The sequence below is a fragment of the Caloenas nicobarica genome, chromosome Z, assembly GCF_036013445.1.
Source record: "Caloenas nicobarica isolate bCalNic1 chromosome Z, bCalNic1.hap1, whole genome shotgun sequence".
Taxonomy (NCBI): domain Eukaryota; kingdom Metazoa; phylum Chordata; class Aves; order Columbiformes; family Columbidae; genus Caloenas; species Caloenas nicobarica.
Window position 1 is genome coordinate 108,189,834 of NC_088284.1, and position 13,721 is coordinate 108,203,554.

The 13,721-nt window shown below is 43.0% G+C and overlaps 1 protein-coding gene across 2 annotated transcripts in view; it reads left to right on the forward strand.

The window, feature by feature from the left end:
• The window catches only part of PDE4B (phosphodiesterase 4B), a 179,069-nt gene that overhangs the window by 15,882 nt on the left and 149,466 nt on the right, over positions 1-13,721 (forward strand). The window contains exon 1 of one of the 2 annotated variants that reach the window (XM_065655576.1): positions 4,285-4,520. The exons of the other annotated variant lie outside the window; for it this stretch is intronic. Coding sequence (XP_065511648.1) covers positions 4,285-4,520 — 236 coding nt within the window. Of the gene's footprint in view, positions 1-4,284; positions 4,521-13,721 lie in introns of those variants that run through there. 2 annotated transcript variants of the gene reach the window in all.

The following is a 13,721-nucleotide window of genomic DNA, read 5'->3' on the forward strand; positions in this document are numbered from 1 at the left end:
TTCTCTCTGCTCACATGTCTTCATTGGTTTAGTCCAAGAGAAAGTTGTCATTTTATAGTTTTTGGGTTTTTTCTCCCTTACTTTGGTTTACTTTACCCCTTTTCCTCAAAATCTTGTTCTGCCCTTTCACAAACACAGGTGCTCCTTAACTGCTCTGTTCCTCTAAACTCATCACTTGCTTCCATGACCCAGTTCCAATTTCTAGTCTCTTGCATGATCACTCCTACTCTCATCAATCCTTTTCTTTTATAATGGAAATACGATTTAGCTGACCTATTAGAGGGGGACAGTGATTTCACTGCCTCCTACTTAGGACCGTGTTGCCCTTTCATCTCGCTGAGCTAATGGAGCTAATTGGCTTCTGGAGTTTCTCTCCTGAAGTCCATCACAGATCCTCTCCTGACCCGTCTTCCACCTGGTAGGTTTGGCAGGAATCCAGATGTTAAGTAGCAACAGTGCTGTGAGATTCCATCCTGCTGCTGGCTCAATAGTTTTTTGACATCAAATGTGTTCAAATTATAGTCTAAAAGAAAGATACTGGTTTCTAAGAGTCAGGTTAAATCCTTCCCTTGTGCATCATCAACTATTAATAAAGGTTCTGGAGGTGTCCGTCTCTCCCGAGTGACCTTTACAATACCGTGTTGGCGCAGATGCCCGGCTTGAACCAGGCGAACGCTGAATGGAACCAGCAAAGTCCTGCCAGGACTAACACGTACGGCGGAGCAGGCTCTTTATTGCTTCAGGAGGACATGTTACCCGTGTGCCTTCAGAGGGCAGATTGTCCGGACAACAATTAAAATATACAGGGAGGATCTGTGTTTTCTATTTTATGATTGGCACACGTGACAGTCTCAATTTTCAAATCGTTTGAAAGCTTGAAAAATATGTTTGTTTTTGCTTTTGAAGGCAGAATACTAAAAACTAGGATTTCAGAAAAGGATTGTACTTGGTTCAAAATGTTTTCCCTAGGTTTCCTTCCTTTAAAATAGAAGTAAAAGTAGTACCAGCAAACCGCAATCCCTTGAAAGAATTGTTCTAATTAATTTGCTGTCAGGTTGGCATTATCTTTTTGGGATACCTTGCTAATGTGTGTGGATGGAAAAGGCAACTATCCACTCGTCCTTCCCTACTGAACCATGCAGGACACTTCATAGTTGCCTCTTCCCTGGCGTTTTATTTTATCCTGGCAATTATTACTTAGAGACAAGTAAATAATAGTGCTCCTGTAGAGAAAAAGTAAGTATTCTTGTTGCTTAGCAATTGCTCTCAACACCATGAAGATCAGCCTTTGATGAGGAATCACACACTTGAAAGTATTGTTTTCTACCTATATCAGTGATTCTAATAAAACATATTGAAATACTATATTAAAACCTTCCGCAGTCTTGGACACTTTGGTAAGCTAGGACGCTTGTATGAAAACTCACCCAACTATACTTAAACTTTTGAAAATTTCCTTAATTGTCCTTGTTCTTCTAAGCAGTTTCATTTTCCTGCCAGTGCCACCAGGCCCTTTTCTTTTAATCATCTTTTTCCCCTCCTCAATTCTTCCTTCGTATTATTGGCCTTTTTTCTGATGAGCTGAAACTACTTGTTACCCTGGAACTCCTGATCCTATTGCACACGATAATCTGTAACGATGGCCAAATTATTGCATTAGACTTTGTGTTGCTGGGACATTGCAGGAGTTCAGAAAATCGTGAGATGCCTGTTGATGGTTTTTGTTTGTATATTAGGGGAATTTCAGTGAACTGGTCCTTGTACCCGGTAATCTCTCCTGGTTTTTGGTAGCCCAGGGGTTCTGTCTGCCCTTGCCTCATGTTCCTGATGGTAACCTCAGCAACTGTAGCAAAATTAAGTTTTGAGAATTATTGCCAGGTTTATTCTGATACCAAGCTTTCACTTCGGTTAGCTCAAGTCCCTTGAGATGTTCTTATTCTCACCTCTTCTTGGCTTATCCCGCAGTGAAGCAGCATGTCTTGATGGAATTCCAACACTGCAAATCAGTACAGACAGACAGACAGACACGGGCTGCCGGGTCCTGTGCATGCAACATCAGGAGCTGGCAGCGTGAGGGATGGTTGCTGGAACAGAAACAGAGCTGTTCTACAGCCTTTTTTTCAGGTAACCTCCAAGATCTGGGAGATATTTGGCAGAAGAAACACCCTGTGCTAATGGTCAACCTTCAAAACACTCTGAGGTTGTGCACTGAGCAACTGGTGTCCCAGACGTCGGCTTGGACACACACCTGTGTGCTGGATACCCAGAGCAGCGGGTGACACTTGGGCTTTTTTTCCACCTTATTAGCTCATTCGTTCTTGCGTTTCTTTGCTCCATCACCAGCCTTTGCGCATCTTACCCCAGTACCTTCTGCAGGCTGTGGGGCCGATGTCTCATTGCTAATTGATGAATGGCCAGATAATGAGAAGCGCTCCCTTAATGGGCGCTGCTTCTGCCACGTCTCGGGGTTCAGATAAGCAAAGTGCATCCTCCGTATGAGGAATATGCCATTGTGCAGCGTGTCTTATAGCAGAGCACTTTTAGAAAATGGGTTTCCCTTTCTTCTCCTTGCCTTTTTAATAGTTTAATAAAAATACTGTTCGGGTAATATCAGATGTATTTTCCGCAAACCCCCTCCAATGTGCCATTTTGATTCCCTGGTGAGTTAGAAAGTTCTTTTTTCTTGTTTGGAATTCCAGATTTTAAGCATCTGTGTGGATTTCGTTTATCATTCAGCATAGCTCTCCAGCCTCCCTTTGTCTTTTGCTGGCTGTCAGTGCAGTCGAGATGTGGAATAACAGATCACAGACGTCATAACTCCTAAAGCATTAAACGTTCCTGTTCTGCTACTGTGGGAACCTCTCAGTACCAGATAACACTGCAATTTCCTTAGGTTAGGCTCAGGCAGGCCTTTCTACTTAAAAAAAAAAAAAAAAAAAAAAAAAAGGCAAATGGTGAAGAGCATAGCAGCAGGTTGGGTAGAATGTCTGGTAACTTCTTTTCTGGGTGTATTCTCTCCTCTCTCCTCCTTTAAAAGAATCATTGTATTTACATTTAAGGCCACCTACTTTTGACCAGTTAGGAAGATGCTCTGCCACTCCCTGTAGTATTTAGCATGTTCTCACTTTCAGCATCAAATCTCGTCTTTAACTTCCTCGCCTGGATTTTTTTTGTTTTAGCCATACAAATGTAGAAGTTGGTTTCGCAGTGTTCATGTCCAGAAAGAACTCTTGGGTTTCGTGTTTCTAAATACATCTATTGCTTAAATTAATTGGAATTAATTTCCATTCTCTTTGCAGGGAAGTGCCAGGACCCCCATCCTTTGGTGTTTCCCTGTGTTTTCTCTCCCTGGGCTGGTTTCTCCAGCGCCGGTTGCTGGCTCGGGGCTGTGCAGTGATTTTGCCCTTTGACCATCCGTAGATCCCAGGACAGCGAAGCTTCGGCTTTGGAACATGCGTTTTTGCATGCTTTGCTCTTAAAGAATATTATTCCTTGCTGTTTGTGTTGTGTGGGTTTTGCTGTGTATTGTGGTTTGTTTGTTGGGTTTTTTCCTACCAGACCTTTTCTCTATCAAAGCCGGTGCTGCTGCTATCCCGGGGGTCCCTCCGGCTGTGCCCAGGGTGATGCCCAGGAGCAAAGTCACGGTGTTAGACGACTCGTTAAAATTTCATGACAGTCTGACATGCTCATAACACAAGGCAGAGCTGTACAGAGTCCAGTTGTCAAAATAGTACAGAGCCAATAAGCATGTCATGGGTGGAGCTACTGCAGCACGGGTAAAACTAATTCTGAATGAAGACGTTTTTATTAAACACACCGGGCCTGAATGAATCGGGTTATTTGGCTTGCGACAGGCTAGGGAATTCCTCGATTTTATTAGTGCACGCTGAAAAATCCAGTGTGTTTTTTCTGTTCGGTACGTGAAGCCAAAATGCTATAGGAAAGGGATTGATCGGGAGCCGGCTGTGATGAATTTTTCATGAGCTGGTGCGCGGGGCTGAATGGCTCGGTGTGGAGCTGCCAGGCGAGCGCATCGCACAAACACTCGGGCGCATTTTCCGAGGGAGAGCTGGGCTGATAAAGGGTTTTCTGACAGCCCCGGCTTATCATCCTTCGATTTATGCTGCCGTCGCTTCGGGCAGCGTTTCCATTTGGAGCCCAGCCCTTGTGAATGAGCGAGGTGAGCTCTGCCGATTTATCAGCGTTTCTAATCTGCGGCGCTGCCTGCGTGATGTGTTTTTGTGAGGTTTTCTGAATGGTGAGAGCTCGCAGAACGGCTGAGCTATGACAGCAAAAGATTCTTCTAGGGAACTTGCTACTCCCGAGTCAGAGATTTACATAAGGACTTTCAAAGAACAAATGCATTTAGAGCTCGAGCTTCCCAAGCTGCCTGGGAATAGACCTACGTCTCCAAAGATTTCTCCTCGCAGCTCACCCAGGAACTCTCCGTGCTTTTTCAGAAAGTTGCTTGTGAATAAAAGCATCCGCCAGCGTCGTCGCTTTACGGTGGCACATACATGGTAAGATCTGCTGGGTATCGGCGCGGGTTTGCGAAACAGCGCGTGGAGCTGTGGCTTTAGCAGGGGAAAAACGGGCCGAGATTCATTCACGGTACTCCCGGCAAGTGTTAAATGAGCAGAGCAGAAGGCAGCCCAAGTATGTATAATGCAGTGCCGCGACAATTGTCATTCAGCTTCTGTTCTCCGGAATAAATCCAGCCCATTATTCATGTGTGCCGTGGTTAATCTCTGCCGAACAAAGGCAGCAGCCGGTAACTTTCCCAGGCGTTACGTTGCTGTAGGCAGAGCACATGAATTCATTTCAGAACCTGCAGGACGTGTTTTTTGCTTTGCCCCCGTCAGCTCCGGCTGCAGATGACACCACAGCGCAGAGCAGGCGATTTGGGCAGGGCGCTCTTGGAGTTAAATGCTGGAAAAGGCTTGAACTTCACTGCGAGAGGCTTTGAAACAGTTTTTTTGCTGGCTACAAATAGCCTTTCAGCCATTTTTTTTCAAGGAAACTCCAGCTAAGAGTCTTCTTTTCCCTCCTTTCAAATCACTGACCCCAAATAGCCAACTTGCTGCCATCGCAGCTGGTTGTGAGTGGCTCTGACTGTCACTTAGCCTGGTTAAGCCATGCCATAGACGCTGGTCAACATATAGAATTCAGGAAAACCTAGGACAGTCTCATTGGTTCATTTTCTAAGTTTACTCTGTATGGGTCTCGTATGGTTCACCTTGTAAATTCCAAAAGTCTCTGTAAATATGCACTGGTTGACTGTGGGGATTAAGCCAGAAAACTTTCAGTAACGAGAATGTTTTTAAACCCTACTCACCCATATCCATACCCATATCCATACCCTTTATCTTCCTATTCCATAGGTTGGACCAGAGGAGAGGGGATGCGACTGTCCCATTTGTAGCCATATGAGCCAGATGTTTTGGGGTAACTGAAATACCCATCCTTTTCTGCTGCTTTTTGAAACAGAACATTATTTTGAAATGGTTTAGTTGAGTCATGCTGAAATATTTCAGAGCTGTATTTACTTCTGAAGTGAATTAACTAATTGCTTGCTTAGAGTGGATTAATAGCTCTTAACAGTTTGTTCTGTGCTGTTAAATACAAGGAAAAACTGTAAACTTTGATACTGATAGAACTGGGATAACCAGCTTTTTAATTTTTTTATACACAGTCTGAAATGCATTTGGGGTGTAGCCGCATTCAGTTCAAATTCTAGAACCATGCAGACTTTCTGCCTTTTTTTTTTTTCCTTAATCCAAGCAGTAATAACAGCCACCCAAATGAGTTACATGCTGTAAGGGTTTCGGTGTGTTCTTCAGCTTCCTCCAGCATTTCAATTGGTTGTAGTCGGTCGTATTTAGGTTTATAGACATTAATTCCCTTGAACATCTGTCGTATTTCTCAGCATTGCTACAATGAGGGCTCCTCATCTCACCCCCACCAGCAGATTTGGAGAAATGTGTGTTGTGGAAAGATGGTGCTGCTGGGGATTAGTTTAATAGAATGTGGTCAGACTCAATGCAGGGTATCTGTATTGTGGTAAAGATATATATATATATATACACACGCACACATATACCTATTTATAGGTGTAACTCTACTTGGATCAATTTGTAAAGGAGGTTGGATTATTCTAGGTTCATTCTTAATGAAGCAACGGAAGGTTCTCATCTTCTTTTTGAAAGTTTTTAACATCAGGTGGTTAAGACCTGTGCATAAGTGTTTTAACCTTAGATGAGAAGTAAACTATTGCAGAAACAAAGAAAATCACACTTAGAAGGAAAAGGTTTCAGGAAGGTTTGCGTGTGAGTACGTGTTTAATGCAGTCAAAACACAGAGCAAATCCAGACATATTTTCAATTTGCTTTAGCATGTTATAAAACAGGAGGGAATTTAAACTATTTTAAGTGTGACACAACATTTCATTAGAATGCCTGGGCAGCCGTGGTGCATGTGTGTTGGACTTTCAGTTATGCAACTGGGTTTGCTTATAACTTGTAAATTTGTTGTGCAGTGCAGGAAAAGCTCATCACCTGTGCTGAGGAAAAATGCCGCTTACGTAAGATGCTCTTTTGTGTTGAGCTGGGAAGGAGTGTCTGGGTAGCAAAGGAATTACCTCGGGCATAAATATACAAGAAATCTCAACTGCACGGTAAAACTAAGCAAGGAAATTAATTCATGCTGTTGGATACGATATAATATAATGTATAACTTTTATAGCCTCAAACAGTAAACTTCCTCAGGTTGGGGGTGAGCAGTATGATACGTTATCATCTTTCAGCACCTTTATCATCATTGCTAGTGTTGTTACTTGATGAATCTTCTGGTCACTCTGCTGTGTCCCTTATTTTCAGTTTTCTCTCTTCCCTTGCTCCTCTCCTTTTCATTTTTACCTAATTGCCTTTTCTAGGAATTTTCCTTCTTTTATAACTGAATGCATTTCAACTTCTTTCTCCTGATCATACTGCTGAAATCTCTGTTATCGTCAGTCTTCTCCAATATCCACTCATCAGATCTTATTCAAAAAGACAAAGGAGGGGAAAAAAAAAAAAAAAAAAGAGCAGATTTTTTTAGAAAATAAGACCATGACTCAAATACTTCTGTGCTCTGAATCTTTATTTTTCCTTGGATCCAGTTCTCACGGCAGCTCATGACCGACATGTCAACTCAGTTGCCTTCAAACATCTGTCAAGCTGATCCCTCCTGTTCCAAACCCCTCAAACATTTCACCACGGCTGCTGTTGCTGTGTCCAGTCTTCAAATGCCTCATTCATACAAAATAACAGCTCCAAAACTCTTAAGCCTTCGGGTTTTTTTCTCCACCAGAATCCACAAGTCTCCTTCTTTTCTTGCCTCCAGCATTTTTGGCCTGGAGATCTTGAAAGCTCATCTTCTGTTTCTTCCTTTCTTATAGTTCCCCTTGTCTCACTTGCATTTTGCACCCTTAGAGTTTCAAAGCAATAGTTTTAAAAATTACTTTTATTTTCTGCAGCTCTGCCATCTTCATTTTGACAGGTAATTCTGTACTCAAAGCAAGGTCCTTCTCGGAAGTGTCTTGGAAGATCTTCAATGTCTTCTAAAAGAGAGCAGATATTTTCTAAGTGCGCTCTGCTGCTTCTAATACAATTGTATGTATCTTGCAATATTTATCTTCAAGATTATAAATAGTTCTTCAATAATATGTGTACAACCTAGATCACTTAGTTTCTTAAAGTTTAGATGGTCATAGGCTATGGTGCGTGATGAGCAGCAGCTTCCTAAGGATGTGATTTCTACAAGATGATATTTATTGTCTTAGCGAAGACTTTCGTGGGTTTTTTTTCAAATTAATTCACATTTAGCTCTCACAATTTAGTGGTTTTAAGCCAGTTTTTTCTTTATACCTGTTGTCTAGCTTATAAAGAAAATACAGGACAGAACAAAATGGTGTACTAGGAAATTTTGCTCTGGTTTTTATTTTGATTATCCTTCAATGCAATTGAAACACAGAGACACATTTGCTTTTTAAAATGTAATGTAAAATATACATCATATGCTGGCCTTAATCTTTTGAAAACAAGATTTGTTTTCATTACACAATAATCTTCAGTGGTGGAATTTAGTAAGCTAAATAGTATGGCACAATCCAGTCAGCGGGGTGGCATTTGAGTTTTTTCCAAGCCTGGTGAATGACAACTGATCGTTTTAATTACTTGAAGCTGCACAATGTACTGTAGGCATATCCAGGCTATCAAGAGATGTCATGTTTTGTTTTGCTTTCTGATCATTGTGCTTCTAGAACCAAATAAGACAGACTCACCTAGTGGCAACCCATACTTGGAATAGTGCTTCAGAAAATTCAGTTTTTGAAGACCGTCTACTTGAAATTGCTGAGGATAACAGAAGTTTAAAGGACCTGTGAATTTCTCCAGTCGTTTGGTAATATAGACTGATAGAATCATTTTGGTTGGAAAAGACCCTCAAGATCATTGAGTCCAACTATTAACCCAGCCCTGGCACTCCCCCATGTCCTGAGAACCTCATGTCCGTCTGTCCAGCCCCTCCAGGGATGGTGACTCCAGCACTGCCCTGGGCAGCCTGTTCCAACGCCCCACAGCCCTTTGGGGAAGAAATTGTTCCCCAGATCCAACCTCAACCTCCCCTGGCGCAACTTGAGGCCATTTCCTCTGGTCCTGGCGCTTGTTCCTGGGGAGCAGAGCCCGACCCCCCCTGGCTCCAAGCTCCTTTCAGGCAGGTCAGAGATCAGAAGGTCTCCCCTCAGCTCCTGTTCTCCAGCTGAACCCCCAGCTCCCTCAGCCGCTCCCATCACACTTGTGCTCCAGCCCCTCACCAGCCCCGTTCCCTTCTCTCCACTCGCTCCAGCACCTCAAGGCCTTTCTTGTCCTGAGGGGCTCAAAACCACCCCCAGGATTGGAGGTTTTTCCTCCCCAGTGCCCAGCACAGGACGGTCACTGGTGCTGCTGGCCACACCAGTGCTGGTACCAGCCGGGATGCTGGTGCCTGCCTGGGCACATGCTGGCTCATATTCAGCTGTCGACCAACACCCCCAGGGCCTTTTTTGTGTTCTGGTGGTGTGTACAAGTCACAGGACAGAACACGCTCGGTGGAGTGGAGCCCCTGGTGGGACCAGTCCCTGCTGGAGTCCCTGGCAGCCCTGAGCCCTACTGTGTCCAAGGCTGATGGGGTGGCCCCAGCTTTCTGCTGGCATCCCGGGCACCAAAGCCCCTGATCGGAGATCTCCTGGCCAGCTGCGTCCAGTACTTGGTCTAGAGGAGCTGACTTTTGCTTTGCAGGGAACACTGGTGTCCCTGAGAGGACTATGCGACACGCTTTTGGAACCGTTTCAACTTCGCTATAGATATAGCAGGATAAATCTTCATAGCTCCAGCGTTGAGTAACACACTTGTCTTTGCTTTGATGAGCTGATCTGTTTGTGTTTCTCACTGTTGATGTGGTTTCAGGCTTTTTTTTTTCCTTTTTTTTTTTTTCCACTTTGGAGAAGTAGGATGGTTCTTTTGCTTTCTGGAGTTTCTCTTTCGAACGGGGGCTGGTATTGGACACACTGCGTTGCTCAGTTATCTACTGCAAGTCCCAGGAGAAACAAACTGAAGTGAGTAGGGAAGAGGATGGGGAGAAACCAGAAGGTCCCTCTCTTTATTTCTCTGTTGAATTTGTTCTCCCATGTGTCCTGAGGAGAGCTCATAAGCGCTTGCAGGAAGGATTCCAAAGGCCGTGAAGGTGAGAAGCAAATTGCTCTTCAGAAATCAGGACACACAACCAGCACAGAACCAGCTGTGAAACCTTCACCTCTGTCCTGACTGCACGTCTGGCCTCTCAACCCTGTCTACAGGCCAGAAGGGAGAAACTTCCTTCATCTGCCAGACACTGATGTGGGAAAATGGGCTGGGAAAATGCTCACCGAGATTCAAGCAAAGTACAAAAGATTATTACATTAATGGTAATTTGATTTTGATAGATTTAGTCATTTCTCTGAGAGAGAGAGAGAGAAAAAGCGGTTCCTTTCTCAGAGAAATAAACACTATTTCTGGAATTCATAATACCTTGAAGTAAGTTTTTAATGTTTACAGTATGGTAATCTAGGAGGAACATCGATTCAGAGAGTTTTCTTGACTTACTGTGGAGGCTGAGACCTGTCTGGAGAATCCACGTCCTCCAGCTCTCATACACAAGCTAAACTATAAAGTTAATGTTTTCTGTGCCAAAATGGTTTCTGAAGGAAGCCTTCCTGTTGAATTTAGCGTTATTGAAAGCTGCGTTGATGTGTGAAACGCGCATTGCAACAGCATCTCCAGGTCTGGGCTGCAGGTTTCCAGGAGGCACAGTTTGCCTCTGACGGGCTGGTTGCCAGGACAGACGGACAAACCACGAATGTGTCTGCCACGTGATTTATGTGATGTACATTAGCTTCACTGCAGATCTATACATTCACTGGTCCTTCATTTTTTTTTTTTTTTAATATTTTTCACCTTTTTTTGTTTCTGAATAGCCACAGCTTGCTCTCCTCAATGCTCTCCATGTTTTTCATGTGTCACTTTATGAGAGCATCCCATGGGTTCCACAATGACAACGTGTTTACCTGTCGCATGGTGTGAGTTTGGGGGGGTAGTTTGAGAAGTCGAGTTTGTAGGTTTTCCTGTAATGATCATAGTCTGGGCACTCTGCATCAGCCAAAAATTCATTCAGGTTAAAACATGGCCGATGTTCTCGGCAGAGATGAGTTAAAGCAGAAAACAGAAAACGCTCGGCTGATTCTGCGATGGGCAGATTCGCAAGCAGAGATTTGGAGAGGTAGAAATAACAGAGCAGATATGGGAAGTTACGGTGTGACAACTACGGTTCTCGGTTTCCTCTGGGATGACCTGAATGGGTATGATATTCAAGATGTAAATAACAGACCCGGGCTCTGCTCGTGGCGTGCTGCGGCTTTTGCCAGGTTTTGGGAGGTGTTGCTTGGGACGAAAGTGTTTGGATCCATGTTGTTCGTTAGACCTTATCGTTCACTTCTTCCCTTTTATACTATTCCGTCTGTTTTGACAGAAAATACGGTGCTTTATGAATCAATAGGCAGCATTGCCAGACGCGTGAGTTCCTGTCTCAGCACAATGTGAGGCTATAACCGATAATAAATAATAGATATTTGTGAAATGGACTGAAATAGTGATACAGAAGCATAATGCTGAAGTAAAATGAGAACGCTGGTGCAACAGCAGCTGATAATGTCTTGGGGTAAAATATTGCCATAGCCAACCATAGCAAAAAATATTAATACGAAATATGGTTTTATTTTCCAATAAATACACGCACAGATTCAGTCTCTTCAGGTAAACCTCTACCACTGGGAAGCACCAGAAGAAAACTTAATATTAAGTTTTTAAGTTTCTCAAATTCTTTTGTTCTCTTAACATTACAAATAGGTATTGCTGAGGGGCAGAGCAGATATTAAATAATATAAGAATAAGACTGTGGAGAAAATGCAATATATTAGCTGATTTATTTGCTTCTTATTGTAAAAAAGCATTTTTTTTGTATTAGACAAAACACTGGATTGATCCGTTACCTCCTGATAAACACAGACCTTCTTTGTGCTGTGGGAAGCTGTAATACACTCACATTTGCCACGTCTCTAGGACGGTGCCCTTAAAGAGGAATCAGGTTTGACACAGGTTGCTTTGAGTTTTGACTCTTTCCAATAAAACCGATTGGCGAAAATGTGAGAGGAACTTGGATGAGAAGGCTGCCAGCTGGCATGGCCAGGGAAAACGCTGGGGACGTGGATATTTTATTATTTTCTTTGTTATTGCCATAATAATCTGCTCCATTAGGACGCTGCCTACTTTGCTGCTGTCTAGAACCAGTTTGGACCAGAAAAGGAGAGTTTTCTGGGTAGAATTAGGATGCCTGTGCTCCCTAGAACTGAATTTACCTTTAAATGTTCAATGTAATGTCATTTAAAATCCTTCTGCCTTTTTTTTTTGTGTTGTTCCTAAGCCAGCAAGTTGCGTTTTATCATGACAGAGCAATTTATTGCAGCTTTCTCCACAACAGATTTAAATGCTACGAAGGCAAAACATCTGCCCGGCAGTTAATGGAATTAAATGGGAACCATTTTATCAATTTACCCTGAGTCAATCCGGACTCATCCGGAGAAGGAGCTTTTGTTGTAATTCCGGTAGCTCCGTGTGTCCAGCGTTCTGTAGTTGGGTCATTGCTGCGATGATTTGTCACCGGGCGGTTGTGTACAGTGTGCGATGCATCGTGGTGCAGACCTCGGGAAAGGAGCCTTTATTCTCGATAAAAAATGCACTGCAGGTAGATTGCTACATATATATAGGCTGAATAATTTCTGTTTCATTGCACATTTGCCTTGGTACAGTAACTTGTTGGATCCTGGTTTATTGATTTCTGATGTAAGGAGCTGTCTAGACGTTGGCATGGAAAATTGAGGACGTCGAACCATCTGAGAGGAAACATAAGGAGACATTAATCTCATTTTATCAGCGAAAGAAAGAAATTGATTTTTCTCTCAGCTCAGGCACAGCTTTTACACTGATACAGGTCGACAAAATGCAAGTACAACAAAAATGTTTAAGAAATTACCTCCTTTTATACTGTTACCATAGTATTTACTGTATGTTCTTGAAATTTGCAGAATACAGTTTGTAAATGAACAGGTACTTGCTGCCTTTTCAGTATATAAAGAGCTACCTGAAAATTAGAAACATTTTGTGCCGCTGCTTCCTTTCAAAAAGCTTTAATGAACCCTGCTGACGTCGTACATATGCAGGCAATAATTGCATCATGATGGACAACTTCATTAGGTTAGAGGGAAAGTTTTCTTTCATAGCAATAATGCAGAATTAGCTCTTCCGTTTTATTGGGTTCATTATTACCAAGATAATTGGAGGATCTGAACCCGTGTGGAGCCCAGTGAATTCTGGAGGTCGTGGCACAGAAATGAGGTCTCAGGGACCTCAGCACTGTTCAGTCCTTGGAGGTTCAAGGGGATTTTCAGATCTCTGTTCCTTAGAACAGAATCAAATTATGTGTTACTGTTTAAAATTAATTTTTATCATAGCCCTAATAATCCAGTTACGACTGAAATCCTGTTGCTGCGTACTGCAGCATTTCTCTTTTGCAAGCAGAGAAGACAAAATAGGGTAAAAAGAGTCACCAAAATAAACAAAAGCATCCTGTTCTATATTGCTTAGATAAGGAATCCTCTTGCTTATCTATGGATTATTTTATTTTGTATTTTTTCTGAGTGTGATGGGGAAAGAATGAAAAGCAATCGAATATGACACATGGAAACTCAAGAAGAGGTTGACAAGGAAGACAGAGCCAAGGCAGAGGAGAGGGTGGGAGAGGAGGAAGGTCTGGGCAGGACACAATTTGGAGATGACGCTGCATCGATTCTAATTGACGCAATCACTGTTTGTCATGAGCGTGTCAGACCGTCCTTAGGCAGTTCCAGCTGCCGGAATTGCAGACCAACGCTGCTGGAAAAGACGAGGCTTTGAAGACACGACCCCGAGTTCTTTCAGCCCTCCAAATGTGACCATCACCTCTGGACCTCCCTTTGCATTCGGGCTTTGGAGGCAGTTTTATCTGTTCCTCTCAGGACCTGGGTTAGTAACCTACACACTTATTACCTCCAGTCTCTTTGCATCTGCAAGCGGTTG